Here is a 27,996-nt window from a genome sequence, read left to right on the forward strand (position 1 = left end):
ACTTGCCCTGTACCAGGTCCCTGTCTACACATATCTCCATGGTTCATGCACAATAAGCAAGCACCCCATCAGCCTATCGAGAGCACCTGGGTGCCCTCCAAGCCTGTGGAGCTGCGGTTGGTCTGGAACCCCCTACACAGCAGGGGGGAACATCACCACCCAGAAGTCTTTTCACCACCTTTCAACTGGCCAAGCTCAGTCCCCGTTTGGAATGGATACCCAATAGGTTCCAGGGCTTGCTAGTATTTATAGCTCCCAGGTATCTTAGTGAGGTATACTCCAGCAGCCCACCAGGCTGAATCCTGGAAAAGCAGTCCAGTCACCTGAAGCTGTACCTTTAGAGAGAAGATGCACACTTTTGTAGCACATGGGAACAGGCGGGTGTCTCATCCTGGAAACAGCCCACGCCCAACACCCAGCTTTTCAAGACACTTGCCCTGGTTCTGGATGTTCACTACCTGAACCTCTACAGTCCAAGCATACACAGTACGCACCTCCTCAGTCTGCCAAGGTCAGCTGGGGTCCTTCAGACCCGTGGAGGGCAACCTGGCCGCAAACCACCTGCTCGGTTACCTGACTGTTGGAATCAAAACCCCGCAAACACGTCTGCAACAGGGGTTTTAAACTGGTGAAGATCAGTCACAACAGATGCCTGGCTTCTTCAGCCATCAAGGAGTCTCTTATAGGAGGATAACACAGCCAGTCTATCCGGCTGCACCCTGGCAAGGAGGTCCACTCTGCTCTAGCTCAGCTTTCAAAGGGAATAGGTGCATTTGTGTTGGTTCAGGCTTGGAAATGGGTAGAGTCCATGCATCCACAACAGCCTGCTCCTGAGACCAGTCTTCTCCTGAACTTTTCTCTGTACAGATTCCCTGGGTAAATCCAGCTGTGTGGGACATGCTTGCGCAGGACACATTGATTGGCCAGCCTGGTGCATCCAGGGCCCGACAAGCCAGTGGAGTTTGGACTGTCCCCAACAAAGTGTATAACTGATTGAAAAGAGGGAGTGCACCCCCAAAATCATTCCACAGTGGCAGATTTCAACTGGGGCAGATTTAATCAGTATGCTGGGGATGTTGACTTCCACAACAATCAGTGCTCCCAGCTGTTTTACTGGAGGAAACCAAAGCAAGTTTGTGGAGCCTGACACAGGCAGGACAGTGCACCTTCCTCCAGCTCTGCCTTCAGGGGGAATATGTGCATTTGAGTAGGATAATTCTTGGAATTAGGCAGATGTCTGGTGCCCCCAAATAATCAGCTCCTGGGACATGCATGGCCTCTCTCCACAGCTAACCCTATTCCAGCTCCCTGGCTCCTTGGATCTGCCCAGCTTACACACTACACGCCCCCTTAGCCTGCAGAGGTCAGCCTGCACCCTGCAGGTCTGTAGATCCAGGGCAAGTCCTAAACCACTTGCATACCTCCCGGGTGGAGGGATAAAACCCTGAAAATTTTGCTCAAGCAGCACCTTTAGGCTGACAACAGTCAGACTCCAATTTGGACTGGCTGCCTGAAGGGATCCCCGGCTGCTACAGCAATCAAGAACCTCAGGTCTGTCTTCTTGAAGACAATCCCCCACTCTCACCCTTTGTCTGATATTGATATGGCCGCACTAGGTCTCCACCACTGCTATTTGTATGGACTATCTTTTCCAGCCTTTCACTTTAAACCTTTTTGTGTCATAGAGTCTAAAGTGAAGCTCCCATGGACAGCATATAGCCAGATCTTGTCTTTTAAGCCATTTTGCCAAACTCTGCCTTGAATAGCAGAGATCAGTTCCTTTACATTAAAAGTAATTACTAATAAGGAAGGACTGACTTCAGGCATTTGTTTTTTGTTTTCTGTATGTCTTAAACTCTTTTTCATGTAGTCAAGAGTTATTTCAAACCTTGAAAACATTTGGACTAATCAAAATGGTGCTACTGTAATTTATTACAACACTTTAGTATTTAACATGGAGATTTTCAAACCTAGGCATAATGACCTAACCCCTAACAGCACATTGTAAGAGTCACAGAGGGTGACAAAACAACACAGCAAAGAACTTCTGGGTACTTAATGATGACATAATCAGCAGTAAGCTATTCAAATAAACCAAATGCAAATTTCTTTTTACACTTCTTGATGAGGGAGCATAAGGCAAGCTGACACCCCCACAACCCCCCCCCTCAGGTGGAGTATGTGTGACATTCCTCAGGCACTCCTGGCTGCCGAAGAACAAAAGAAAGGATAGAAAACAACTGGTTAGCTGATAGAGATCACAGGACAGGAGTCTCCATCAGTTTACAAATGTCTTAGTAAATTACAAGAAAAGGCAATCTTATCAATAGCCTAATCTCCAGAAACCTATAGACTCAGTTTCCTGGAGCCCCTAGTATCACGCTCCATGTGATCCCCTCCGTGTGATACGTATCCCCTCCATGTGATATGTATCCCCTCCATGTGATATGGGAACAAAGGTAAGAAGAAAATGTAAATAACATTAAAGTTATTACCTGCAGCCTACTGACAAATATTTGAGGCAAATACAGAGTATAACATTTCTCCAGGAACCCCATACTGCCCTAATGTTAATGCCTTACTAGAAGAAAACAACCTTAGCTTGACAATAGGGAGGTCTCCGGTATCTTAGGGGTCTTCTTTGGCACATCAAAGTCCTTCTGGGAAACTCTCTGAGGCCTTTACCTCGCCAAGTCCATAGTATATAACCAGTTCAGCCCAGCCCCTCCTGCCCAGGGGTCCTGTCCCTGTGCTTTAATAAAATCACCTTTTTGCACCAAAGAATTTTTTAAGAATTCTTTGTTGGCCGTGAGCTCAGGACACACCACCATCACCACGACACCAAAACCCCATCACTTCTCATGTTTGTTTATTTATTTATTTACTTACTTATTTATTTAAGTTTACTTGAGAGAGATAGAGAGAGACAGGGAGAGAGAGGGAGAGAGTGGGAGAGGGACAGAGACAGAGGGAGATACAGAGAATCCCAAGCAGACTCCGCACTGAGACTGTGGAGCCTGATGCGGGGCTAGAACCCACAAACCATGAGTCATGACCTGAGCCCAGTCCAACGCTTAACGGACTGAGCCACCCAGGGGCCCCTCATGTTTATTTCTAATTTTCGCCTCACAGTCACTCATAATCGAGGCATCTTTCCTTTCAAGTACAGGATTTCTAAATATTTTAACAGAAGAAATGAAACTGCCACGAGCTACTCTGTCACAAATTCCTACACCAAGATGGAAAACACAATCCAGCTGCATTTATCCACGTTGCCCGACTTGAACGTCGCAGGAAGCCCACCCCGCACACTCCCGCCGCCCGGCCTCCAGCCCCGCCCGACTCAGCACCGGCGGCGGTGCACGCAATCACCTGAGGTCCTCCCGGCCGGCACCGCGCTAGCCAGCCCGCGCCCAGGAGGGGTCCTTCAGGCCTCCGGCCGGGCAGCCCTCCTCCGGGTCCTTGCGCGGTTGCGTAGCAGCTGCGAGGACGCCGACTGAGCCGGAAGCGGAGCGCGGCGCGGGGTAAGTCCCCGGCTGGCCCGCGGGGTCCGAGGCGGGACCGGGTCGGAGAATGACGCGATTGGGGGCGGAACGGGGACTGGGGCGGGACGCGACCGGCGCGGGGTGGTCCGGGGACCGGGACAGGATCGGGATGCCTAACCGGCGGGCGCGGACTGGGGAATGGTTGGCCACAGGCGGGCCAGCCTGCGGAGTCCGTGGTCTTATTTGTTTCCCCCCAGCAGGCTCAGCGTTGGGACCCACCATCCCTAGGCCCTAGGCAGGAGAAGGACGCGTCGTTGGGTGCACGCAGCGATCTGGGGGCGAGGGCAGTCCAGCCTAACAGGGAAGGTTGGTTCCGAGATGTGTTGAATGCCAAAAAAAAAAAAAAAAAAAGTTGAATGAAAGACAGCTTGCGCACTGGATGGTGAGGACAGTGACAACCATTGAAACTCTTCGAGCTTGAAGTTAACAGGGTTGGGTTTGGCTTTGGAACAGGTCACTCTGCTCCAGGGTGAAGTGGAAGGGGCACCCCTTCATTATGCTTACCAAGCATCTGCCACTTCCCAGGCACTGCTCATGAAGCCGAGGGTACCTGGGTAAACAAGGCTCAGTACCTACCTGAGGAGAGGCAATGGCACTGCAGTGGTACAATCAGGGAAACTCGGGATCCTGTTGGTATTTTACACCCTCCACGGTATTCACACCCCTGCCGTCGCTCTTGCCACAGTAGGCTGCCAACATCGTGTCTCCTTTCTTCTGAACCCAGCACAAGGTCTGCTCATGGTGAATGCTCAGTGACAGCCTATGGCGTCATTTCTGTGTGCCTAATTACCTCAGAGTCTGGACTATTGTACATTCTCAGTACAATTTTAAAGGTTCTGTTTGGGAGTGAGGAAAGAACAGAGCTAGAGATGATGTCACACCTAGATGTTGTCACTGGGTGGCCGGCACTGTCTTGTACAGATGAGGGATGTGAGGATTGATGTTTGGGGTGGGCAGGACTTAAGTATTTGTGTTTTCACATGGTATTTGTCCCTGTGTGGCAGAATCTACTAGTCCAAGTCTGGTAGGCAGTTGCCTACTTGAGTCTGCTGCCAAGAGAAGCAGTCTTGGTGTAGGTACAGATTTGGCATCGTCAGCATTTAGAAGATACTTGAAATAACCTTAGAGAAGAGGGTCTGTGGAATGTCCACAGTGAGAGAGGAAGAAACAGCTACTGGTTGAAGCAGGGTGAAAAGTGAAGGGGAGGTGAGAGGCATGAGGTGGGTGGTCAGGAATGCACATTAGGTGTCTCTGGCTGTGTGGGCTGTCGTTCAGTGAGAAGAGCTCAGGTTTACAGAGGACTGTCTCTGTCTCACACTGATTGTATGACATGGGCACTGGTTTTTGTCCTTGTTTTACCAGTGAGAAACTTGTCTCTGTACAGTTTGTAAAATACTGTCTTTTGAGGTGGGAGTGGAAGGTGTGGCCGTGAACATAGCTGTAGTAAAGAGATGACATAGGGTCCACCACCTGAAGAGGATTTGGGTGGGGACAAGATTACAACCCCACGGTGAAGCAAGTGACAGCCAGGTTGGTGGTGAGTAGAGAAGGATGTAAGTGTGTCCTTGGGCCCTGCTCTCATCAGCTCCTTCTCTCCTCAGTCCAGGAAGAGGAAGAAATAGATTTGGAAACTTCCCGTCATTTTAACAACAGCCTCTTCTTGAACTTCCCAGACAGTGACAAGACCCCCTACACACACACCTACCCCAGGCTGAACAGCCAGGAGCCGGGAGCCAATGGCCAGCGACAGAGCCAAACCCTGTGAGCTCGACCAAGAGAAATATGATGCTGATGACAACGTGAAGATCATCTGCCTAGGAGACAGCGCTGTGGGCAAATCCAAGTATGTTGGGAGATGAGGGAAGAAAGACCAGTCCCAGCGCAGGTCAGGATTATTAGAAAAACCTGCTGGAGGCACAGAGGCTCATGACTTCTGTAGGGGTGGTAGGGAATAGTCTTGGTTGGAGCCCAGGTGGGGGGGGGGGGGCGGTGAGGGGGAACACATCAGCAGCTGTGTGTGTTGCAGGAGGGCGGAGCAAGTCATAAGGACTGAATAAATCAAGCTTTGTCCATGAGTCCTAGCAGCAGATATGGGCAGGTCACCCTGGAGACTACTGAAGCAGTCCAGGGTGAGGACATCAGAGCCAGGGGATCCTGCATGTGCTGTGTGGGCGAGTCTGTGAGGCAGAAACAGTGGGAATGGAGACCCGGTGACAGATTGATTAGAAGTGGTGCAGATGCTTTCTTGGAGGAACCCATCCAGATTAAGCAGAGTAGAAAGAAATGACGACTGGCTGTGAACAGTGTGGAGACTGGCTGCATCATAACTGGCTCCAGTGCCCATGTGCACAGTTTGGGACTCCCACCTGTAGGGTTGAGGAGGGGCTCTACAATGCTGGTAGATCCCACACCTCCCATTCTGCCTTCTCAGCTTGAGTCTTGTCTCCTAGGTGCTCCAGAGCTACCTTGTCTTCCAGCTTCATCATTTATTACCTTACCCTTTGATTCCAAGGGCTTTGCTGGTTTTTAGGCCATCTTCATGAATTCACATTCTCTCTGCCCTACCCCATACGTACACACTGCAGCTCTAGTTTAGCGTCTTGCAGTGACTCTGACCGTCCTCAACAACATGCCTGTACAACGAAAATGTGGGTGAGTGTTGTAGCATGGGGAGATTACATAGTAAATAACACCCCCTTTTTCCCCAACCAAGTTTAGTATTTGCCAGCACACAGGGAGCAGGAATGGCAGGCAGGCAGGGAGCAAGCTGTCAGCTCATTAGCAGATGGGGGCTGTAGAGAGTGTAGCTTGGTGTGAGCCCCAAGATGGCCACCTTGCCGGCTTCCTTGGTGCTGCCCAGCCCCAAGTTCAATGCCAGTTTCTTACAAGCCTCACTTAGGACGACAAACACAAAGTAGTAATACAAGACTTCATCGATTACCACAGTGTTGGCCACTGGGGCCGCCCCAAGCACCAGATTTTCTCTGAAATGCCTTTCTTGTTCACACAGCACATTCGTGCCTCTTGATTCCATTTCCTATTTGCACCTGTGTTTCTGGCCCCCCAAGCCTCTGTTGAGGGTGGACTCTAATGATGTAGTTCTTCCACTGCCTGTGAGCAGGCGTCCTCAGATCTGGTCACTGCCTCCTGAGGGGGGCTTTTCCTTCGCTCCTGCATGTGCCCCCATCCTTTCTCCATTGTATAATCTTAGTTCTCTGATGAAATATTTGACCGTATATGTGTGGGCTTATTTCTGGGCTCTCTATTCTGTTCCATTGGTCTATATATCTGCTCTTAGGGGAGTATCATTAAGATACGATCCTACATTTTCTTCTCAAAGTTTTATAGTTTGGGGCACCTGGATGGCTCAGTCGGTTGAGCGTCCGACTCATTATATCAGCTCAGTTCATGATCTCACAGTTGTAATATCAAGCCCCACATCGGGCTCCAGGCTGAGCATAGAGCCTGCTTGGGATTCTCTCTCTCTCTCTCTCTCTCTCTCTCTCTGTCTCTGTGCCCCTCCCCTATTCACATGCACACTCTCTCTCAAATAAACAAATGTGAACAAAAAATAAAAGTTTTATAGTTTCAGCTCTTAAGTTTAGGTCTTTGATCCATTTTGAGTTAACTTTTGTATATGGTGTGAGGGAAGGGACTCACCTCCATTCTTTGTCATGGCAATATCCAGTTTTTCCAGCATCATTTGTGTAAGAGACAATGCTTCCCCCCACATTAAATGGTCCTGACACCCTTGTCAGACATCAGTTGACCATGTATGTGAGGGTTTATTTCTCAAGTGTCTATTCAGTTGGTCTGTATGTTCATATTATTTGTGCTAGTACCACACTATTTTAAGTATTATAGCTTTGTGTGAGGGTTTGACCTCAGGGAAATGTGAGTCCCTCGATTTTGTTATTCTTTCACAAGATTGTTTTGGCTACTTGGGATCCCTTGAAATTCCATATGAATTTTGGGATATGTTCTTTTATTTTGCAAAAATGTCATTGGGATTGAGATAAGGATTGCATTGAATCTGTGGATTGGTTTGGGTAGTGTTATCTACTTAACAACAGTAAGCCTTCAAATCCATGAACACTGATATCTTTACATTTATTTATGTCTAGTTTAATTTCTTTCAGCAGTGTTTTATAGTTTTAGTGTACAAGTATTATGTCTCCTTGGTTAAATTCCCTTTTCATTGCCAGTGTATGGAAATACTATTTTTGTGTGTGGAATTTATATCTTGCAGCTTTGCTGAATTATTAGCTCTATTACTGTTTTTGTGGACTTTTTAGCGTTTTCTATGTATAAAATCATTATCTTTAAATAGAAATAATTTTACTTCCATCTTTCCAATTTGGATGCCTTTTATTTCCTTTTCTTGCAAAGGTGCCTGTGTTAGGGGCTTCTTGCAGCTGGTGTATTTGACTTAAGCACCTGGGTGGCTCAGTCAGTTGAGCGTCTGACTCTTGATTTCAGCTCAGGTCATGATCTCACAGTTCATGGGATTGAGCCCCACGTCAGGCTCTGCACTAACAACATGGAGCCTGTTTGGGATTCTCTCTAAATAAACATTAAAAAAAAAAAAAGAATATACCAGCTATGACCTGATGGATAAGGGTGGATGAGAGGTATAAGCCAGCCCTGAGCTCCCACTTTGGGGAAGTGAAAGCCCTGGGCTTGTTTTGACTGAAGGTGCACTTTCTTTTTTTTTTTTTTTTTTTTTTTTTTCAACGTTTATTTATTTTTGGGACAGAGAGAGACAGAGCATGAACGGGGGAGGGGCAGAGAGAGAGGGAGACACAGAATCGGAAACAGGCTCCAGGCTCTGAGCCATCAGCCCAGAGCCTGATGCGGGGCTCGAACTCCCGGACCGCGAGATCGTGACCTGGCTGAAGTCGGACGCTTAACCGACTGCGCCACCCAGGCGCCCCTGAAGGTGCACTTTCAATACACCCACAAGAAAAAGTCCCAAGATTTATTACTTACGGATCCCAGAAGTGGGAGTGAAATGAGCCAGGGGAAGGGCAGCCCTCCATCCTGGGTCACCAGCAAGCACTTATAAGGTGTTTGGGGGTGGAGGTCACTCACTTTTTGCAGGCTCAAATCTAAGTGGCTGTTTAAAAAAAAAAAAAAAAAAAAAAAAAAATTTAATTTACTTATTTTTTGAAGGAGGCTCCATGCCCAGTGTGGGGCTTGAATTCACAAGCCTGAGATTTAAGAGTCACGTGCTCTATGACTGAGCCAGTCAGGCACTCCCTAAGTGGTTATTTTAGAAGGTGCCAGGGAAAGACAAAGTGGGAACTTGGGCGGGCATCCTAAGCTCAGGTTCTTATCTGCATTTCGAGACTCCGTGTGAGCAGCCTTGTCCTGCTTGTCAGATGCCTGAGCAGCAGCTCAGAATGGCTGTTTTCTCCCCATAGCGCTTGGACTGGAACTTCTACGGCTGTGTTGAATGGAAATGGCAAAAGTCGGATCCTTCTCCTGTTTCTGATCTTAGGGGAAAAGCTTTTAGTCCTTCACAATTAAGTATGATATTTATTACAGTTTTTTCGTATATGGCCTTTATCCTGTTGAGGAAATACCTTCTATTACTAGTAATTTAGTGTTTTTGTCATGAAATGGTGTCAGTTTTGGCAAATGCTTTTTATGCATTTATTGAGAATAGGTAGGATTTTTCCTTCAGTCTGTTAATATGGTGTGTTTTTTCCTACATTGAGCCACCCGTAAATTCCAAGAGAAATCTCCCCTGGTCACAGTATATGATCCTTTTTTTAGTATATGTGCTGCTGAAGCAAGCACGATATATGATCCTTTTAATATTAATTTGGTTGCTATTGCTGTGTTGAAGATTTTTACATCTAATTTTAAAGATACTGTTTGTTTTTCTTGTATGTCATTGTCTGGCTTTGGAATCAGGGTAATGTTGGCCTCCTAGAAAGAATTAGGAAATGCCCCTCCTCTTCAATTTTTTGGACAAGTTTGAGAAGGATTGGTGTTAATTCATTAAGTGCCTGGTAGAATTCACCAGTGAAGCTATCCAGTCCTGGCCTTTTCTTTATGGGAGATTTTTGGATACTGCTTACTTGGTATAGTCCATTCAGATTCTTTGTTTCTTCTTATATCAGTTTGGTAGTTTGCATATTTCTAGAAATTTGTGCATTTCCTCTAGAGTATCCAGTTTGTTGGCATACAGTTATTCATGGTAGTCTCTTTTTTTTTTTTTTTTTTAAGTTTATTTATTTTGAGAGGCAGAGCCCACAAGCAGGGGAGGCAAGAAAGAGAGAGTTGGGGAGAGAGAATCCCAAGCAGGCTCCATGCCGTCAGCACACAGCGCGACATGGGGCTCGAACTCACAAACCATGAGATCATGACCTAAGCCAAGGTCAAGAGTCCAACACTTAAGCGACTGAGTCACCCAGGCGTCGCCATGGGATTCTCTTATCATGTTTTTTGTTTCTGTAAAATTGATGTTAGTGTCCCCAGTTCTGATTTTGAGCAGATTTTGCCTTCTCTCTCTTTCCTTGGCCCAGCTAAAGGTTTATTGATTTTGTTGATCTTGTCAAAGACCTAATTATTGTTTCAGGGGTTTCTCCATTGTCTTTTTAGTCTCTATTTTGTTTATCTTCACTGAAATCTTTACTACTACCTTCCTCTCATGAACTTGTGTTTAGTTTGCTGTTTTGTGTCTAGTGTTTTAAGGTGTAGTTTGTCATTGATTTGAGATCTTCGTTCATTTTTAAGGTATGTGCTGAACGGGTATAAATTTTGCTCTTGGCACATCTTTGGCTTCATCCTTAAGTTTTGGTTTGCTGTGTTTCATTTTCATTCATCTCAAGACATTTTCTTTTTTTTTTTTTTAATGTTTATTTATTTTTGAGAGAGAGACAGACAGAGCGTGAGTGGGGGAGGAGCAGAGAGAGAAGAAGACACAGAATCAGAAAAAGGCTCCAGGCCTCTGAGCTGTCAGCACAGAACTCACAGACATGAGCCAAAGTCAGACACTTAACTGGCTGAGCTACCCAGGCACCCCAAGTCTCAAGACATTTTCTAATTGTCCTTATGATTTCTTCTTAGACCTTTTGCTTGTTTAATACTGTGTTGTTTAATTTCCACATAGTTGTGAATTTTCTGGTTTTCCTCCTGCTATTATTTTTGGTATCCTTCCATTCTATTGGAAAAGATGCTTCCTATGATCTCAGTCTTTTTAATTTTATTAAGACTTGTTTTATGTTATCACCTATGTTCACTTGAGAGACATGTGCTGCTGCTGTTAGGTGTAGTGTGCTCTGTATGTGTGTTAGGTCTGACTGGTGTGTGCTATTCTTCAAGTCCTTGGTTTCCTTGTGGTTCTGCCTCAGCCATTCTCCCCATTGCTGACAGTGGGGTTTGAGATCTTAGTATGTTCTCGTGCAGCTAGCTACAGCTCCCTTTACTTTTATCAGTGTTTGCTTCCTGTATTTGGGGACTCTGTTTTTAGGTGCATATATGTTTATAACTTTTATATTTCCTTGGTAGATTAAAAAAACTTTTATCAATGTGTAATATCCTTCTTTGTTTCGTAACTTGTGACTGAAAGTTTATTTTGTCTGACTCTAGTACAGCTGTCCCAGCTCCTTTTTAGATACTGTTTGCATGGATTATCTTCATCTTTTGTTTTCAACCTTTTTGTGACTTTGGGTCTAAAGTGAGTCTCTTACAGATAGTACATGCGTGGATCAGCTATTTTCATGTATTCTGCCAGTATTCTCACTCTTAATTGGAGAGCTTTATCCATGGACATTTGAAACAACAGTAATTGAAGCAATTACTGGTAAAGAAGGACTTATTTCTGCCATTTAGCTGTTTGTTTTCTGTGTCCTTTGGTTGTTTTCCTCAATTACTTTAATATTGTTTTTATTGATTTTTTTTTTGCAGTGTGCTATTTTGATTCTCTTTTCCCTTTTTTTGTATAATTCTTTAATTGTTTCTTAGTGGTTGCCCTGAAGACTACAATTAACATCTTAAACTTATAACAACCTATTTAAATATTACCAGTTTGTTACAGTAGTACACCAACACTCTGTTCCTAGATGTCTCCATCCCAGACCTTCGTATTGGTTTGTTACAGACTGCATCTTTATATGTTCAGTGCTCGTTAACTTAGATTTATAGTTATTGTTTTATGTATTTGCCTTTAAAAAATTTTTTAATGTTTATTTATTTTTGAGAGAGACAGAAACAGAGCACAAGCCGGGGAGAGGCAGAGAGAGGGAGGGAGACACAGAATCAGAAGCAGGCTCCGGGCTCTGAGCTGTCAGCACAGAGCCTGATACGGGGCTCAAACTCACGAACCTTGAGATCATGACCTGAGCTGAAATCGGACGCTTAACCGACTGAGTCACCCAGTACCCCTGTATTTGCCTTTTAAATCATATAGGAAAAAGGGGAGTTGCAAACCAAAAGTACAAGAATACTGGCTTTTATATTTACCTACATAGGTACATTTACTGAAGATCTTTACTTCTTCATACAACTTCCAATTACCATCTAGTGCCCTTTTGTGTTAACCTAAAAGAGACTCACTTTAGCATTTCTTGTAGGGCAAGTTCACTGGTAATGAGCTTCATCAGCTTATCTTTATCTGGGAATGTCTTAACTTCTTAATTCTTGAGGGATAGTTTTCGGGATATAGAAATCCTGGTTGACAGCTTTTTTCTTTCAGGACCTTTTAAATATGCCATCCCACTGCCTTCTGACTTCAGTGGTGTCTGATGAGAAAGGGGCTGTTTGTCTTATTGAGGATTTTGTCTTTAGGGTTCAACAGTTTGCCTATGATGTGTCTCAATGTGGATCTCCGGGTTTATTGTGCTTGGAATGTGTGAAGCTTTCTGGGTGTGTGTATTCGTGTCTCGTGTCAAGTTTAGGAAGTTTTTAGCCATTGTTTCTTCAGATCTCTCTTTTCTTTGTGATGCATATGTCAGTTTGCTTTGTGTTGTCCCACACGTTCCTTAGGCCCTGCTCATTTTTATTCTTTCTTTCTTCTGCTTCTCCAGCTGGATAATTTCAACCACCTTATCTTCAAGTTTGCTGACCCTGTCTTCTGCCTGCTTAAATATGTTGTTGAAACCCTCTAGTGAGGTTATTTTGTTTTGTTTTGTTTTGTTTTGTTTTCATTGTAATTAATGTGCTTTTGTGCTCCAGAAGTTTTGTTGGGTTCCTTTTCATAATTTTTATCTCTTTATTAATATTCTCATTTTATTCATGTATCATTTCCTGATTTCTTTAATTCTTTGTCCATGAATTCCCTTAGCCCTTTGAGCATATTTAAGATACTCAATTTTGATAATTGATGAGTAATTCCAATGTTTGCATTTCTTTTGGGGTTGATTCTGTCAGATACTTATTATCATGAGAATGGGTCATATCTTCTCATTTCTTTGTAAGCTTTGGAGTTGTTTTGATGAGAATTAGACAGTCTGAGTGTTTTAATGTGACAACTTTAAAAATCAGATTTTCCCACTCTTCAGGCATTGCTGATTTCCCCTTGTTTGGGGCTAGAGTCGTCTATTTGTAATTTTTCCAGACTATTTTCACAAAGTGTGTATTCCTTGTGTGTGGTCACTGATGTTTCTGTTCTATTATCTGTGGTCAGATAGTGACCTGACAAAGATTTCCTTAAACTTCTGGCTCCAAAAATAGAAAGAAAAACTAAGATCTTCCTAGCCCTTGAAATCTCCAATATACACCAGCATGGGAAACCTGAAGCCTGAGAGAGCTGAGACCTAATTGAGCAAAACATGTGACCCAGACTTATTGAGGGCAATATCTCTCCGGCACCCCAGACCGTAGCCAGAACCTTGGAGCACAGCTCACCAAGTTGGTGCGGCAGGCCTGAGGGATGGGCAGCTGCCGCTGGTTGACACACGTTGCCCTTTTACGGGGATCAGCACTCTGTTGCCACCTAGTGCTGTCCTGCTTCTGTGTGTCCACTCAGGTTCCGGAGTTCTGAATTGGTTCGTTCTGATCATCGTTTCCAGTTTACTGGATATTTCAGGTGGGGGTTGACCCCCCTAGAACCTCCTACTTCCCCATTTCATTAACGGCCTCAAGGTTCATCTCTTCCCGGTACAGATACTCAATTGCTCCCACATGCTTAATTGATGAAACGGTTAACCCCACTCAACTATAGCGATGCCTTTGTCCTAAGTGCAATGACCACACATGGGGTTGCATGTATTTTAAGGGCTTATTTATTGTCTGTCTTGACAGGGATCTTCATCTGTTTTGTTCAGTGTTATGACACCTACCATAGTATCTGCTAAGTGGTAAGCAACTTAGTAAATTTGTTTTTAACTAGTTTGTACTAAAATTGTCTACTCTTCTGTTGAAGAACATTTCCAATGTTGTCATTTTTATGATATTAAATACAATACTGCCGTGAATATTTTTGTGCCTACCATCTTGGGCACACACTTAGGCCTGGGGTGAAATGGCCTAGTTTCAAGATTACCTCAAACATTGAGATATCCAAATTGCTCTCCAAAATAGTTATATTAAATTTATATGCTGCTGCCAGCACAGTACAAAATCCCCAACATTCAGTGTCATGTGACTTTCTGAATTGTGCCAGTCTGAAGGGATGTGAAAGCTACTTCATTTTAATTTGCGTTAAAATTATTAAATTATTAAAACACTGAGCATCTTTTTATATGTTCATTAGCCATTCACCTGTTTGTATCTTAGTGCACAGGCTGTCTGTGTGCTCTCTCACTTGCGTATCAGAGCTGTTCATATTTTCTGTGTATTCATGCTCGTCAGTTACTAGCATTGCAGACATCTCCCAACCTGTGGTTTTTGTTTGCCTTTTTTTAAAATTTAAATCCAAGCTAGTTAACATACAGTGTAATAATGGTTTCAGGAGTAGAACTCAGTGATTCATCACTTACATATATAACACCCAGTGTTCATCCCAACAAGTGTCCTCTCTCATGCCCATCACTCATCTGGCCCATCCCCCACCCGCCTCCCCTCCAGCAACCCTCAGTTCTCTGTATTTAAGGGTCTCTTGTGGTTTTTGTCCCTCTCTGTTTTGCTTTTTTTTCTCTTTTCATTTTGAAATAATACAGATTCACAGGATGTTGCACAGAGTGTACAGAGAGGGCCTGTGCACCCTTCACCCGGCTTCCTCAATGATAATATCTTAAGTTACTGTAGAACATTATCAAAATCAGAAAATTGGCATTGGTTTGATGCATGTATAATTCTGTGTCATTTTATCACATGTGCAACTATCAATGGAATTAAGATACAAAACTTTGGTCATTCTACCCATTTATAGTCACACCCACCCCACCTCACTTTCCACCATCCCTAACCCCTGTAACCACCAATTTATTCTCCATCTCTATAATCATGTCATTTTGGCAACGTTGTGTAAATGGAATGATACAACCTGTGACCTTTTTTACTCAGCATAATATCCTTACAACCCATCCAAGTTGTTGCACTATCAATAGTGTGTTCCTTTTTGTTGCTGAATAGTATTTCATGGTAGATGGCCACGGTATGGTTTTCCAGACTTTTCCAGTCACCTGTTAAGTGACATTTCAGTTAATTCTGGGTCTTGGCTAGTACACATGAAGTTGCTGTGAACACATGTGTGGGTTTTGGCACGGATGTAAGTTTTTATTTCATTTCATGGCTAGACCATACAGTGAGTATATGTTTGATTTGTTAAGAAACTACAAGGTATTTATCCAAAGAATACAAAAATGCTGATTTGAAGGGGCACATGCACCTCAATGTTTACAGCAGTGCTATCGACAACAGCCACCTTATGGACAGAGCCCAAATGTCCATTGACTGAGGAATGGGTAAAGAAGATGTGGTATGTATATATACAATGGAATACTAAAAGAAGACTAAAAGAATTTCATTCAAAAAGAATGAAGTCTTGCCATTTGCAGCAACGTGGATAGAACTAAAGGGTACTATGCTAAGCAAAATAAGTCAGAGAAAGATACCATATGATTTCACTCATATGTGGAATTTAAGAAACAACAGATGAACATAGGGGAAGGGAAGGAAAAATAAGATAAAAACACAGAGGGAAGCAAGCCATAAGAGACTCTTAAATACAGAGAACAAACTGAGGGTTGCTGGAGGGGAAGTGGGTGGGGGATGGGCTAGATGGGTGATGGGCATTAAGGAGGGTACTTGTTGGGATGAGCCCTGGGTGTCATATGTAAGAGATGAATCACTGGGTTCTACTCCTGAAGCCAGTGCTACACTGTGTGTTAACTAACTTGAATTTAAATAAATAAATGTTTTAAAAAAGAAATAAAATTATTTTCCAAAATGTCTGTTTTCCCACCAGTAATGTGTGAAAGATGCAGTTTTTTCTGCATCCTTGCCAACATTTAGTGTTATTGCTAATTTTTATCTTAGCCATCGTGGCAGGCATGTAGTGATAGCTCAGCATGGTCTTACTCTCCATGTCCCTAATGCCTGGTGATGTAGAACATCTCCTCTTTGGTTACGTGTCTCTTCATGCCTTCTGCTCATTTTCTAATTGAGAGTTTTTTTCCTTGTAGAGTTTTGGCTATTATTTTTCCAGGTACTGGTCTTTGCTGGATGTGCTCTTTGCAAACATTTTCTCCTGTTGAGAGCTTGTCTTCCACTGTCTTGTAACAAGCTATTTCATAGAGCAGAAGGTTCTACTTTTCATGAAGTCCATTTGTTTCTTTTATGGATCATGCTTTTGATGTTACTGAAGTCATGGACTTTGATCTCTACCAAGCCCTGGGTCCCAAAGATCTTTTTCCTGTGTTTTCTTGTAAAAGCTTTGTATTTTTACATTTTACGTTTAAGTCTGTGATCAATTTTGTTTATTTCAATTTTTTTTAACGTTTATTTTTTTTATTTTTGAGACAGAGCATGAATGGGGGGAGGGGCAGAGAGAGAGGGAGACACAGAATCAGAAGCAGGCTGCAGGCTCCAGGCTCTGAGCCATCAGCCCAGAGCCCGACGCGGGGCTCGAACTCACGGACCGTGAGATCGTGACCTGAGCTGAAGTCGGACGCTTAACCGACTGAGCCACCCAGGCGCCCCTATCTGTGGTCAATTTTGAATTAACTTTTGTTTAAGGTAAGAGGGTTTGGGGTAAAGGTTTATTTTTTCCTTTGTAGATACTCACTTGGCCCAGCATCATTTGTTGAAAGACTGTCATTCCTCCATTGCCTTCTGCACTTTGGTGAAAAACCAGTTGGCTTTACTTCTGTGAGACTATTTCTGGGTTCTTTCTTGTATTCCATTAGTCTGTGTGTCTGTCCCGCTGCCAGTACCACACATCTTGCTTACAGTAGCTATAGTAAGTCTTAAAATTGGGTAGACTGATTCTTCCCATTTTATTCTTATTCACATTTGTTTTAGCTTTTCTAATTCCTTTGCCTGCCTACATAAGTTGTATGCAATCTTGACGATACCTATAAAACATCTTGCTAGAATTTTAATAGGCATTGCATTAAGCCTGTATATCAATTTTAGGAGAATTGACATCGTTTTTTTATTGAGTTTTCCAATCCATAAACATAGTATGTCTCTCCATTTATTCAGATCTTTAATTTTTTTCATCAGTATTTTGTACTTTTCAACATACTAATTCCCCTCGATTCTTTTTTTTTTTTTTTTATCGAGAATGGATGTTGAGTTTTGCAGATGCATTTTCTCCATCAATCAATATGATCCTGTGATTTTCTTCTTTAGGCAGTTAATATGTTAGATTGCATTCATTGGTTTTCAGATACCGAACTAGTCCTGCACGCCTGAAATGCATCATACTTGGTCGTGGTGTATAACTTCTTTTGTATGTTCCTGAATTCTGTTAATAATTTGTTGATGCTATATTCATGGAAGATATTGGTCTGTAGGGTTGTTTTTCTTTTCCTGTACTGTCTTTGACTGATTTTGATATCAGGATAAAGTGACTTCATAAAATGAATTCCCTCTTCTTCTGTTCTCTGGAAGAGATTGTGCAAAATTGATATTAATTCTTACAGTGTTTGGCAGAATTCTACCCTGAAACCATCTGGGCCTAGAGATTTATAGTTACAGAGCTATTCAAATGATCTCTTTCTTACTAGGTTAGTTTTGCTTGTTTGTGCTTTTAGGAATTGGCCCATTATTGAAGCTTTCTGTATTTTCATTTATTTCAAGCACATCTATAGTTGCTCATTTATGACAGCTACTTTAAAAACTTTGACAAATAATTTGAACGTCTGTATCAGCACAGTGTTGGCATTTATTGATTATCTTTTTTCATTCACTTTGAGATCTTCCTTGATTCTTAATATGATGAATGATTTTTGGAAGGAACTTGGATATTTTGAAGATCATGTTATGAGACTCTGAATCTTATTTGAACCTCCTGTTTTAGCTGGCTTCCTGCAGCATTGCTTCAGTAGAAGAAGGGGGGAGGCAGCACCTGTGGTCTCCACTGGCACTATGGGATGGCAGCAGCGGGAGGGTGTCTCATTGCCATATGGTAGAGAAGAAAGTTCCAGCTCCCTATTAGGACAGCTTGGTAATGTTGTTGAGGTACCCCCCAAGGGTGGAAATCTAAGCTCCCCACTGAGGCTACAGTTTTTCCTGTGGTGTTTGCATGCTAGTCATAGTCTAAATGTTTTTTGTCCTAGGCACTGGCTGTGCAGCAATAAACTAAAATTGCTTTCGTGGCCTCCCATTCTAGTCGAGAGAGGTAAACTGTCAATAAGTAAAATACTGAGTGTTTCTGTTGGTATTACCTACAGGGTAAGACAGAGTACAAGGTAAGATAGAACTTGCCTATTACAAGTAAGATCACCAGGGAAGGTCCCACTGCTCAGGTGACATTTGAGCAAAGCCCTGGAGGACCTGCATAATATTAGGGGAATGGCTCTTGGGCAGAGGGCACAGTCTGCCTGGTGTCAGTTTCCTAGGCATAAAGCAGGGATCATGGTGTTTGTCAGTAGTGTGCAGAGGCAGGAACAGTGGGTCTGAGAGCCTCGCGTGGACTGGTATATGAACTTGTGGTAATGTAGCCTGTTTTGTTATGAGGGGCTAGTAATGCTGATTCCAGGTTCCAGACTTGGAGAATGGGGTGATGCCACTAACTAGATAATTCAGGAACAAGGACAGGATGAGTGGGTTAAACAAACTCACTTTTAGATTTATTGAGTTCATGGTTCACACAGACTTCTCCAGTGTAGACATATGGCAGAGCTCCAAAGATCGGTCTTTATCCCTTCAACTAATATAGGTTACCAGCTGTTGTGGTGCTCCAAAAGAAGGAAGGTGGGGTCCCTGCCCTCCGGCAAAGCAGCTGTGGGTGCTGGATCGGTGTTACAACTAAGGGATGCCGGGCACTTAAGGGGAGTCAAGAAGAGGGTTGGGGGGCAGTTCCTGGGCATTGTCCTAAAAGGAAACTGTGTGGCTGTGGAATGAATGGCCCCAGCTTGTCAGCCTGGACAGGGGTTATGACGCGGGGCAAGGAGGAGGAAGGTTGAAGGATGTACCCTGATCACCTTGCACACTGTCCTTACAGACTTATGGAGAGGTTTCTCATGGATGGATTGTATCCTTCAAAGTTTGAAGTGCTCCTTGTTCCTGGGGCCCTTCTCCCCTCATGCCAACTCAACCTCACCGTTCACCCCTTTGCTCTGAGGAGGAGGGCTAGGTGAGTGAATGCATAGGTTTCCTTCGTGACTGTTCTCACCAGTGTCCTATTTGCATTTGCTTTACATCAGAAAGACAATAGAATGGCTAATAGTACCTGGTCACGTGCCTGGATTCAAACCCCACCTCCTCCTCCTCAGTAGCTCTGGCCTCCGGCAAGTCACTTAACCTCTCTGACCTCAAAGCTTGGGCTAATGCTTTAAAATTCTCTGGTATGAATGAACTTTGTAAAACAGGAACTGCTCCCTCCTCCTATGGATTGTCACAAGGTCTAGGCTTGGAGTGAGACACTCCCTGGCAACTGGGATGGTTTTAAAAAGCTTCCCACGTCAATCTACTAAGAACTGTGGCAGAAAAGAGCCCTGGAGTGTCCTGCTTCCTGCCCTGGGCCTTGACCCCCAAGGTGGAGCCTGAGTATATCTTGCTTCACCTTCCACCAAGTGCTTCTTTGCAGCTGCCCCTGCATCATCCCAGCTTTGCTGGTTCGACCACCCTGCATCTTGCAGCTTCAGGAAGTAATTCCCCAGGCTTTTTGTTGGGGTTTCCTGTACAGGCAGTTCACAAACAGCTTGTCAGCTGTCTAGCTTGTAGAGACTAATTTTCCCTGGAATGGTCATGTTGCTGCCTACGGCTGGGTTTCCTCTCTGGCCTGCAAGAGCCCCGTCCATGAAGAGGCTGGGGCCCCCATGGTTGCATTTTCCAAGTACGTGATGCTGTTTATGATGGCTTCTCGTAAAATTCCATTCCATGCTGTCCCTGGTACTTAGATGGCCGGGATGTCTCCCAGCCTCTCCTGCCCTTCGCCTTTCCATGGAGTTTGTGCCAGTGATACTGGAAAGTGATCCTGTCTGCCACATTCATTCAGCTTAAAATCTAAAGAACTCCAAAAAGAAAAGGAGAGGGCCAGTTTCATCACACCAGTGCCTCCCCCCCGCCCAAGCACCTTCCTTGCATTCCTTTTCGTTCGTCTCTTTTCCTTAACCTGAATGCAGTCAGCCGCAACAGCTGTCCACGTATGCCCTGACCCTGTACAAGCACACGGCCACGGTGGACGGCAAGACTGTCCTTGTGGGTGAGCAGCACAAGGCCGAGCCATAGACTCTCAAGGGCGAGGAAAGGGGAGGGGATGGAAGTCCCTGGGACAGAGTCAGGCAGGGAGCAAATGAGACCCCCAGCAGAGACTAAGGGTGGTAGGAAGGACCGTGAGAGGAGCCTAGGGAGGGTGGGAGGAGGCACTCAAGACCCCCGTTCCAGCTCTCTGACCTGGTATTCTAATTTAACCAGCATAAAGAAATAACAGTTGTGGTCTGAATATCATCTTCCACAAAAGCTTTTAAGATTGTGGGGTCATAGCCTTCTGCTTGGTTAGGCCATGCACCCTGCCTGACTGTGTCTGCCATCTGTGGTCAACACACGTGGAAAATCAGCCTGGTTTTGACCTCGGAAGGTCCCGCATCTCGTGGGTGGGAGAACAGGGACACCTGCCTTCTCCCTTTTGGGACTTCCTGTCTGCGTTCTCCTTCCTCCTGGCCTGCCCATGTGTCTTCTTCTCACCCACCCCCATGCACCCCCATACACACACCTCCCACAGCACACCCAGGTGCGTTGTGTCCTGATGACGCACACCTGCGTGCTGTGTGGTCTTCGTTCCTCCCTGTCCTCCCCGCAGGTTCTGTTTCTGCACACAGAGATCTGCACAGAGATGCTCAGTGTGTTCGGGTCTCTCTGCCCTCCGGCCCCATGAGGCAGTCAGAGCTGTGTTCATGTTGCAGACTTTTGGGATACAGCCGGCCAGGAGCGGTTCCAGAGCATGCATGCCTCCTACTACCACAAGGCCCACGCCTGCATCATGGTATGAAACCAGCCGGGCAGTGGACAGGCTGCCCTCTGGGCAAGCTTGAGGGGTGACCCAGCAGTGCTGAGCCCTCCTCACCAAGGCCGGGTGCTGGGGGAGAGGGGAACAGGGAAGCCTGGGGAGGTTTCAAACTACACGTGCTTCCAGAGGTTCTGAGTGTGAGCAGGCCCAGGTGAGCTTCGCTTCAAGTGGGTCCGGATGAGGAACCCCCATCCAGGGGGAGGAACACACCCCGGGCCTCGGCATCAGGCATGCCATCTAAGGCAAATACAATCCTTTCCTGATGGAGCCACCTGCTCGGATAGGCTCTCGAGGCCCCCTTGACTGCCAGCTGGTGTTGCTCCCAAGTGGCCCCTTTCCTCTGTGCTGTCCAGAACACAGTCTTCAGAGGTCCCCCCAGAGCCACAGGATAAAAAGTGCCATAAGAGGACCTGAGGGAGGGCTAGGGAAGCACAGGAGAGCTGTGCAAGGCTGTGTCTCTAGGGCCTCCTGCCCAGAGTCCTGGCTCCATTCACAGGTTCCACTATCCTGTAACACAAAATCTCTTGAAATTTTCCAAATTGTAATACTAGGTAGTATCTTTAAGGGGACAGAACAAGGAAGTGGCTGGGAAAGGCAGATGGGGGCAGTGCAGGCCAGCAGTCTCACCTGGAGGCTGACATAGTCAACATCTTTGACCTTGGAGAACTGGGAGGGCAAGGCCCAGCCATTTGTTTTGATTCTGCTCTGGCATTTGGGGCTTTGAGCCCACCTCCGTTTTCTCTCTGGGAGTGTACTCCTCCTGCCTCTGACCCCTCTCCATTGGCTCCATTTGGACTGTCTTCTGAAACCTGGGGATGTCTGTCCTGCCAGCCTTCCTGCATGCCTGTATCTGCCGGTGCCTGCTGCATGGGGCCAGGCAGGTAGAAAGCGCTCACCTGGCGATGAGCACCTGGGGATCTGCTAGTCCCAGAGGGAGCTAGGCTTCCACCCTCCACCTTGAACCACCTTGAAGTCTTGATGGGGCTGCTCCTCGTCCCAGCCAGCTCCTCCTCAGCTCTCAAAACGAGGAGAGGCAGCTCAGGAAACCAGACCTGGATGAAAGGTGATCTACAGTGATCACGGGAGGCAGCCTGATGTGAAGCCGATTGCAGAAGACTCATTACAAGTGTCATTTAAATTCAAGACAGCATGGTCATTTGTTGAAATGGGGCCTGTGGGTACCACGGAAGAACCTCCGGGGGACCTCCTGCGGCCTCCAGGGTGGGGACCCATGCCCACTGCCATGCAGAGCAAGCCCCTGGCCCCGGGTGAGATCCATTTGGTCCCATGCAGGACTGGGTGGTTTGGAAGTAAGAGCAGCCATTCCAGCAGGTTCCAGGGTTGTCCAGCTCTATCTACTGTGTGCCGGGGCCTTTGAGTCCATCCTGGAGGATGGCCTTTGAGGAGCTCCCACGGGGGTTGGAGGGACTCCATCCCTGCAGCAGCAACTTGAAGCGTCTCAGGACTTCTGGCCTCCCTTGTCCTTTGAGCCAGTCTGCAGTGTTCATGTTTATTGCTAATATTTTAAAATAGGTAGGGGCGCCTGGGTGGCTCAGTCGGTTGAGCGTCCGACTTCGGCTCAGGTCACGATCAGGCGGTCTGTGAGTTTGAGCCCCGCGTCAGGCTCTGGGCTGATGGCCCAGAGCCTGGAGCCTGCTTCCGATTCTGTGTCTCCCTCTCTCTCTGCCCCTCCCCCCGTTCATGCTGTCTCAAAAATAAATGTTAAAAAAAAATTTTTTTTTTTTTTAAATAAAATAGGTAAAAAACTATAACTTGTAAACTGGTAATCAAATTACAAGCTACAAAATAATAAAAGATAGTGTTTCCATCTCCGGCCACCTACAACGGATGGTCGTGTGGAACTGCTCCAGCTTCCTGATCCAGAGGGACAAGCGGACGCACAGCACCGGCCCAGTCACTTGAGGGCTCGCAGCTCCTTCCGCTACAACTGGCTGATTCTCCCCAAGACTGTGAGGAGGAGCCTGCGGCCCAGCAGGGGTTAGTGGTGGTTAGTGGTGGTCGTGAAGTGGAGACCTGGCCAGTGAACACCCACTGCCTCCTGCGTGTGGACCACTACCGACAACAGGAAAGCTTGGACGACCTTCCCGGCATCAGGCCCAGGATCTGCGGGAACAAGCACCGCTGCGATTCCCAGAGCCAGCGCAGTCCTCCGCAGCCAGAGCCTGGCGGCGGCGAAGACGCACCTGCCCCCGCCGCCAAAGCAGGAAAGATGCCGGCTGCCTCATGATGATGATGATGATGATGACGATGATGATGATGATGGATAGAAACTACTTTTAGGAGGTTTAAAATACAAAATGAATACGAGATTAAACAAAAGTTTAAAATTAAAAGTACATCAATAGTAACTACAGGGGAATTCTACAAGCATTTAAAATTATCACAAAGAGGGGCGCCTGGGTGGCGCAGTCGGTTAAGCGTCCGACTTCAGCCAGGTCACGATCTCGCGGTCCGGGAGTTCGAGCCCCGCATCAGGCTCTGGGCTGATGGCTCAGAGCCTGGAGCCTGTTTCCGATTCTGTGTCTCCCTCTCTCTCTGCCCCTCCCCCGTTCATGCTCTGTCTCTCTCTGTCCCAAAAATAAATAAAAAACGTTGAAAAAAAAATTAAAAAAAAAAAATTATCACAAAGAAATTTTAAGACAAAGTTTAAGCAATAAAAATAAGAATAGACTAAGGGGGAGAAAAAGCAAAAATTTACAATTTGTAACAGACTATTGATTGGTACAATGATACAACTGGGTTAAAATAGGTAAACGGAATTAGGTGACAACAGAAAAGGAATAAACTTTTTTTTTTAAGATTTATTTTATTTTTAGAGAGTGCGGGAGAGAGGGACAGAGGGAGAGAGAGACTTCTTAGCAGGCTCCACACTTAGCACGGAGCCCAACGAAGGGCTCAGTCCCATGACCCTGGGATCACGACCTGAGCTGAAATCAAGAGTCAGACATTCAACCAACTGAGCCGCGCAAGCATCCCTGGAATAAACATTTTAAAAACCACTTTTGGATCTGAGGCTCTGAGGACTTCCCTTAGAAGGGCGGGAACAAGTGCAGCCTTTCTTCACAGCGCCGCTTGCCTGCATGTGCACATCACGTGTGGGTGGGGTGCAGACACCGACAACCTGAGCTCTCTCCCCTCCTGTGTTCATTGCAGGTGTTCGATGTGCAGAGGAAAGTCACCTACAAGAACCTGAGCACCTGGTACACAGAGCTTCGGGAGTTCAGGCCAGAGATCCCGTGCATCGTGGTGGCCAATAAAATTGATGGTGGGGCCATCCCTGCATCTGCGTGTCAGCATTCCGTGGGGGACCCACCACCACACATTTCCTCCTCCATTCCTGGGGCAGTGAACCTTCAGTGATCTGTCCTCCTTCCCTTGTTTGCTTGCCATCAGTCTCTTGCCAGTAAAGATACCAACTGAGGCAATCTTCCCTCTCCCCGAGACACAAATCCCTTTAAATGAACTCTTTCTAGGACATGTCCCCTGATTGCCCCTGCCTGCCCCACTTTCTGGAATGGGGGCCTCCAGTGACCTGTCCTGCCAATTCCTGTCCTTGTCGCTTGATAGACAGGCCAGTGTTTTACCTTCTCTCTACAGCAGACATAAAGATGACCCAAAAGAGCTTCAATTTTGCCAGGAAGTTCTCCCTTCCCCTGTACTTTGTCTCAGCTGCTGATGGTACCAATGTTGTGAAGGTAATAGTGGACCGCAGAGGTAGTCTAGTGAGGTTAGGGAAGGCCAAATGGTAAAGGGACCAGGGAAGCTGCAAAGAGAAGGGCTGGCCACAGGGACGGTGGAGAGGACAGGTATTGCAGGGACTATGAGTGGGCAATCCAGAGCAATAGAATAGGAAGGGGTCATTGTATTGACAGTAAGGGAGGTAATGGGCTGAGCTTGGCGAGAAAAAGTACATTGATGGGGAGAAGGTGAATTGAGGGGTGACCTTGCCGACTTTAGGGGTAGAGTATTGGGTGGACATATGACACGGACAGGGCATTGGCACCCACGGCCATGTCTTCCTTCCTTCTTTCCTTCCTTCCACCACCTCCACCTCACCTCCAGCTCTTCAATGATGCAATTCGATTAGCTGTGTCGTACAAACACAACTCCCGGGACTTCATGGACGAGGTTTTGCAGGAGCTTGAGGTAGGTCAGGCCAAAATTTTGGGTGGGATAAGGAAAGCAGCTTCTCAGAGGGATGTGGGACATAACCCAGCCTTTTCAGGCAACACATGCCCATCATGCATGCGCCCCTAGAATTATCAGAGCTGTGCTCGGCATGTACAGGGCCAGACCTCACCTGCAACCTTGTTCACAGAACTTTGATTTGGAGCAGAAGGAAGAAGATGTGCCAGACCAAGTGCAGCGTGGCAGTCTTGAGAGCCTCTCCCCTTCCTGAGAGAAGAAAGCCTCTCTTCATGGACTTGGGGGGTGGGGGTTCTTTCAGAATACCCTCCCCTCAAGAACCCTCCAGCTCTGAATTGAAAAACTCTTGCAGGCCATCCCCCTCTCTACCTCCTGCAAGCCCACCCATCCCCCTCCCCCACCTCCATGGCCCATGATACCTGACCTTTCCACAGTTGCCACCCCCACCCCCGTACTCAGGGACAGGGATGGGGTCTGCACAAGCAAGGGCCCTCGACAGGTATGAGAAGTCCAAGCAGAGTGTCAAGCAGAGTTAGAGATCAGTACCCGAAGCCTCTCTATGTTGTGTGGGGGCAGTGAAGAGCTTCAGGGAACATGCTTTGTGTATCTCTCAAATAAAAGGAAATTGAGGTGTGTTTTCTCTCCCAGAACTGACCTCAGGGCCTATTCATTGCCTTTCCACCAAGGGAATTATTTCTAATCCCTTACCATCCCATTCCCACCTCTACAGATTTGGGGGGGTGGGGGGGTGCTCCATTCTTTTTCCTCTTTAGTCTCCCAACCAACTTTTTTTAGAAATGGTTTTGAGCAGACAGCTGTTCATCCCACATGTTTCTCAGGGTACCTGGGTACTGCCAGCACACTGGTAAACTGAGGTCTAGATCACAGGACAGGTTGGCCATTAAAGTCAGGGAAACAGGTGACATGTCTAACGACACTTAATACCATGGCTCACCTATTTGGATTAGAAGAGCTTCCCGTAGCCCCCCCACCCACCCCTTGTTTTTTGAGACTGAGCACTGCTTTGTGGGGCAGGGAGAAGGGCTGCCCTACTGCCTTTCCCACTTCTCTCCTGGACTTGGGGCTCACTGGTGTGTGTATGATCATCCTGTGCATTGTTTCCATTGCTTTCATTTTTATAGTAAAGCTTGACTTAACACAAACATTACACGTTATGTGCATGCTTGTGGGTCTGGATTTCACTGAGCAAAAACCCACAGAAAGAACTTGTGATCATCAGCTGATTAGGAGGAAGGTTGCCTTGACCTGACATGCGAGGGCAGCCCTGGTCAGCTTTACTGACCATTTCAATGGAATTCAGCATTTTAAAAAGAATGAGTGTGTATTTGGGAAGAACAAGAAACAAGAACAAACCTTATTTGCCTTTAAATTACTAATTCTTACAATTTCAACTGAAAAGATGTAACTTGACCTGGGATTTGGGGGAATGTGTTACCCTGGTGAGGTGGGCCTTTAAGAATGTCAAAAACAAAACAAAAAACCTTTGGTGCTGTAAATGACTCGTAAGTATCTTTTTAACATAATGGCTTTATTGAGATATCATTCAAAGACCATAGAATTCACCATCAGTATTGGTTTTATGTAACCATTTGGAGTCAGGTTCCAAAGTGAGGGGAGCAGGAGAGGGTGGGAGGCCAGCTTCAGTCTCCTCTGCCTCAGAGTTGGTCCCACTTAGAGACCAGGAGCTTTTTGTGGAGGTCAGCTATTGTGGGACAGGGAGGGGGGTGCAGGTGGTGGCCCCTAGCCTCCAAAGTAAAGTGGCTCCTGCTGCGAGTCAGCAAAGGGCAGTTCTCTGTAGAAAAGGGCAGGGTTATCCATCAACACTTAAAGCAGCCAGGGGAGGAGTGCTCAGGCAGGGTGCCAGAAGCACCCATGGCCACCCACCTTCACATGCTCAGAACCACCTGCTGCTTAAAGTTCATTCCACCCTGACTAATACAGGGAACACCACCCCTGGATCTTTTTTTAAATAATTTATTGAGGCGAAACTTACGTAACATAAAATTAACCATTTTAAAGTAAACGACGCAGTCCCATTTAGTACAATTTCAATGCTGTGCAACTATCACCTCTGTCTAGTTCTAAAATACTTCCATCACTCAAAAGTAAAACCCCTTGCTTATCAAGCAGTTTCTCCCCCAGACCCCCTCCCTTCAGCCCCTAGCAAATTCTAAGCTGTATTCTGTCTATGGATTTACCTATCCTGAATATTTCATATAAATGGAATTATATACTGTGACCTTTTGTGTCTGTCTTCTTTTACTTAGCACAATGTTTTCAAGATTCATCCATGTATCAAATATTTCATTCCTTTTTAGGACAGAATCATGTTCCATTGTATGTATCTACCACCATTTGTTTACCACCACCACCACCACCACCCCCCCCCCCCCCATTCGTTGATGGACATTTGGGCCGTTTCCACCTCTTAGCTATATGAGTAGTGCTGCTACAAACAGGCTTGTACGTGGACTTCCATGAGCACCAGGCTTCTGCTGTCACAAATTACCACTGCCCGGGAGGCTTACAGCAGATGCTTGTTTCTCAGTTCTGCAGCCTGGGTACTCTAAGGGCGCCAACAAGGTTGGTTTCATTCTGAAACCTTGTTTCTTGGCTTGTAGGCAGCTGCCCTCTCACTGTGTGCACACAGGACCTCTTTGTGATCAGAGAGATCTCTTTCTCTTCGCCTTCTTA

At 45.9% G+C, this 27,996-nt stretch overlaps 1 protein-coding gene across 2 annotated transcripts; it reads left to right on the forward strand.

Annotated features, from left to right (window-relative positions):
- Positions 1-3,436: 3,436 nt before the first annotated feature.
- On the forward strand, positions 3,437-27,541 carry RABL2B (RAB, member of RAS oncogene family like 2B). 2 transcript variants are annotated; one of them, XM_086711869.1, is made up of 9 exons: positions 3,437-3,565; positions 5,219-5,388; positions 19,108-19,137; positions 20,231-20,310; positions 21,011-21,090; positions 24,289-24,400; positions 24,733-24,830; positions 25,198-25,281; positions 25,454-27,541. In XM_086711869.1, exons 2-9 carry the CDS (start codon positions 5,282-5,284, stop codon positions 25,532-25,534), a joined length of 672 nt encoding a protein of 223 aa, XP_086567995.1. In that variant the 5' UTR covers positions 3,437-3,565; positions 5,219-5,281; the 3' UTR covers positions 25,535-27,541. The 2 variants fall into 2 exon arrangements, with proteins under 2 accessions (XP_086567995.1, XP_086567996.1); XM_086711870.1 differs by having other exon boundaries at positions 24,736-24,830.
- Positions 27,542-27,996: the final 455 nt, after the last annotated feature.

The sequence above is a fragment of the Puma concolor genome, chromosome B4, assembly GCF_028749965.1.
Source record: "Puma concolor isolate L17-30 chromosome B4, mPumCon1.1.hap2, whole genome shotgun sequence".
Classification (NCBI taxonomy): domain Eukaryota; kingdom Metazoa; phylum Chordata; class Mammalia; order Carnivora; family Felidae; genus Puma; species Puma concolor.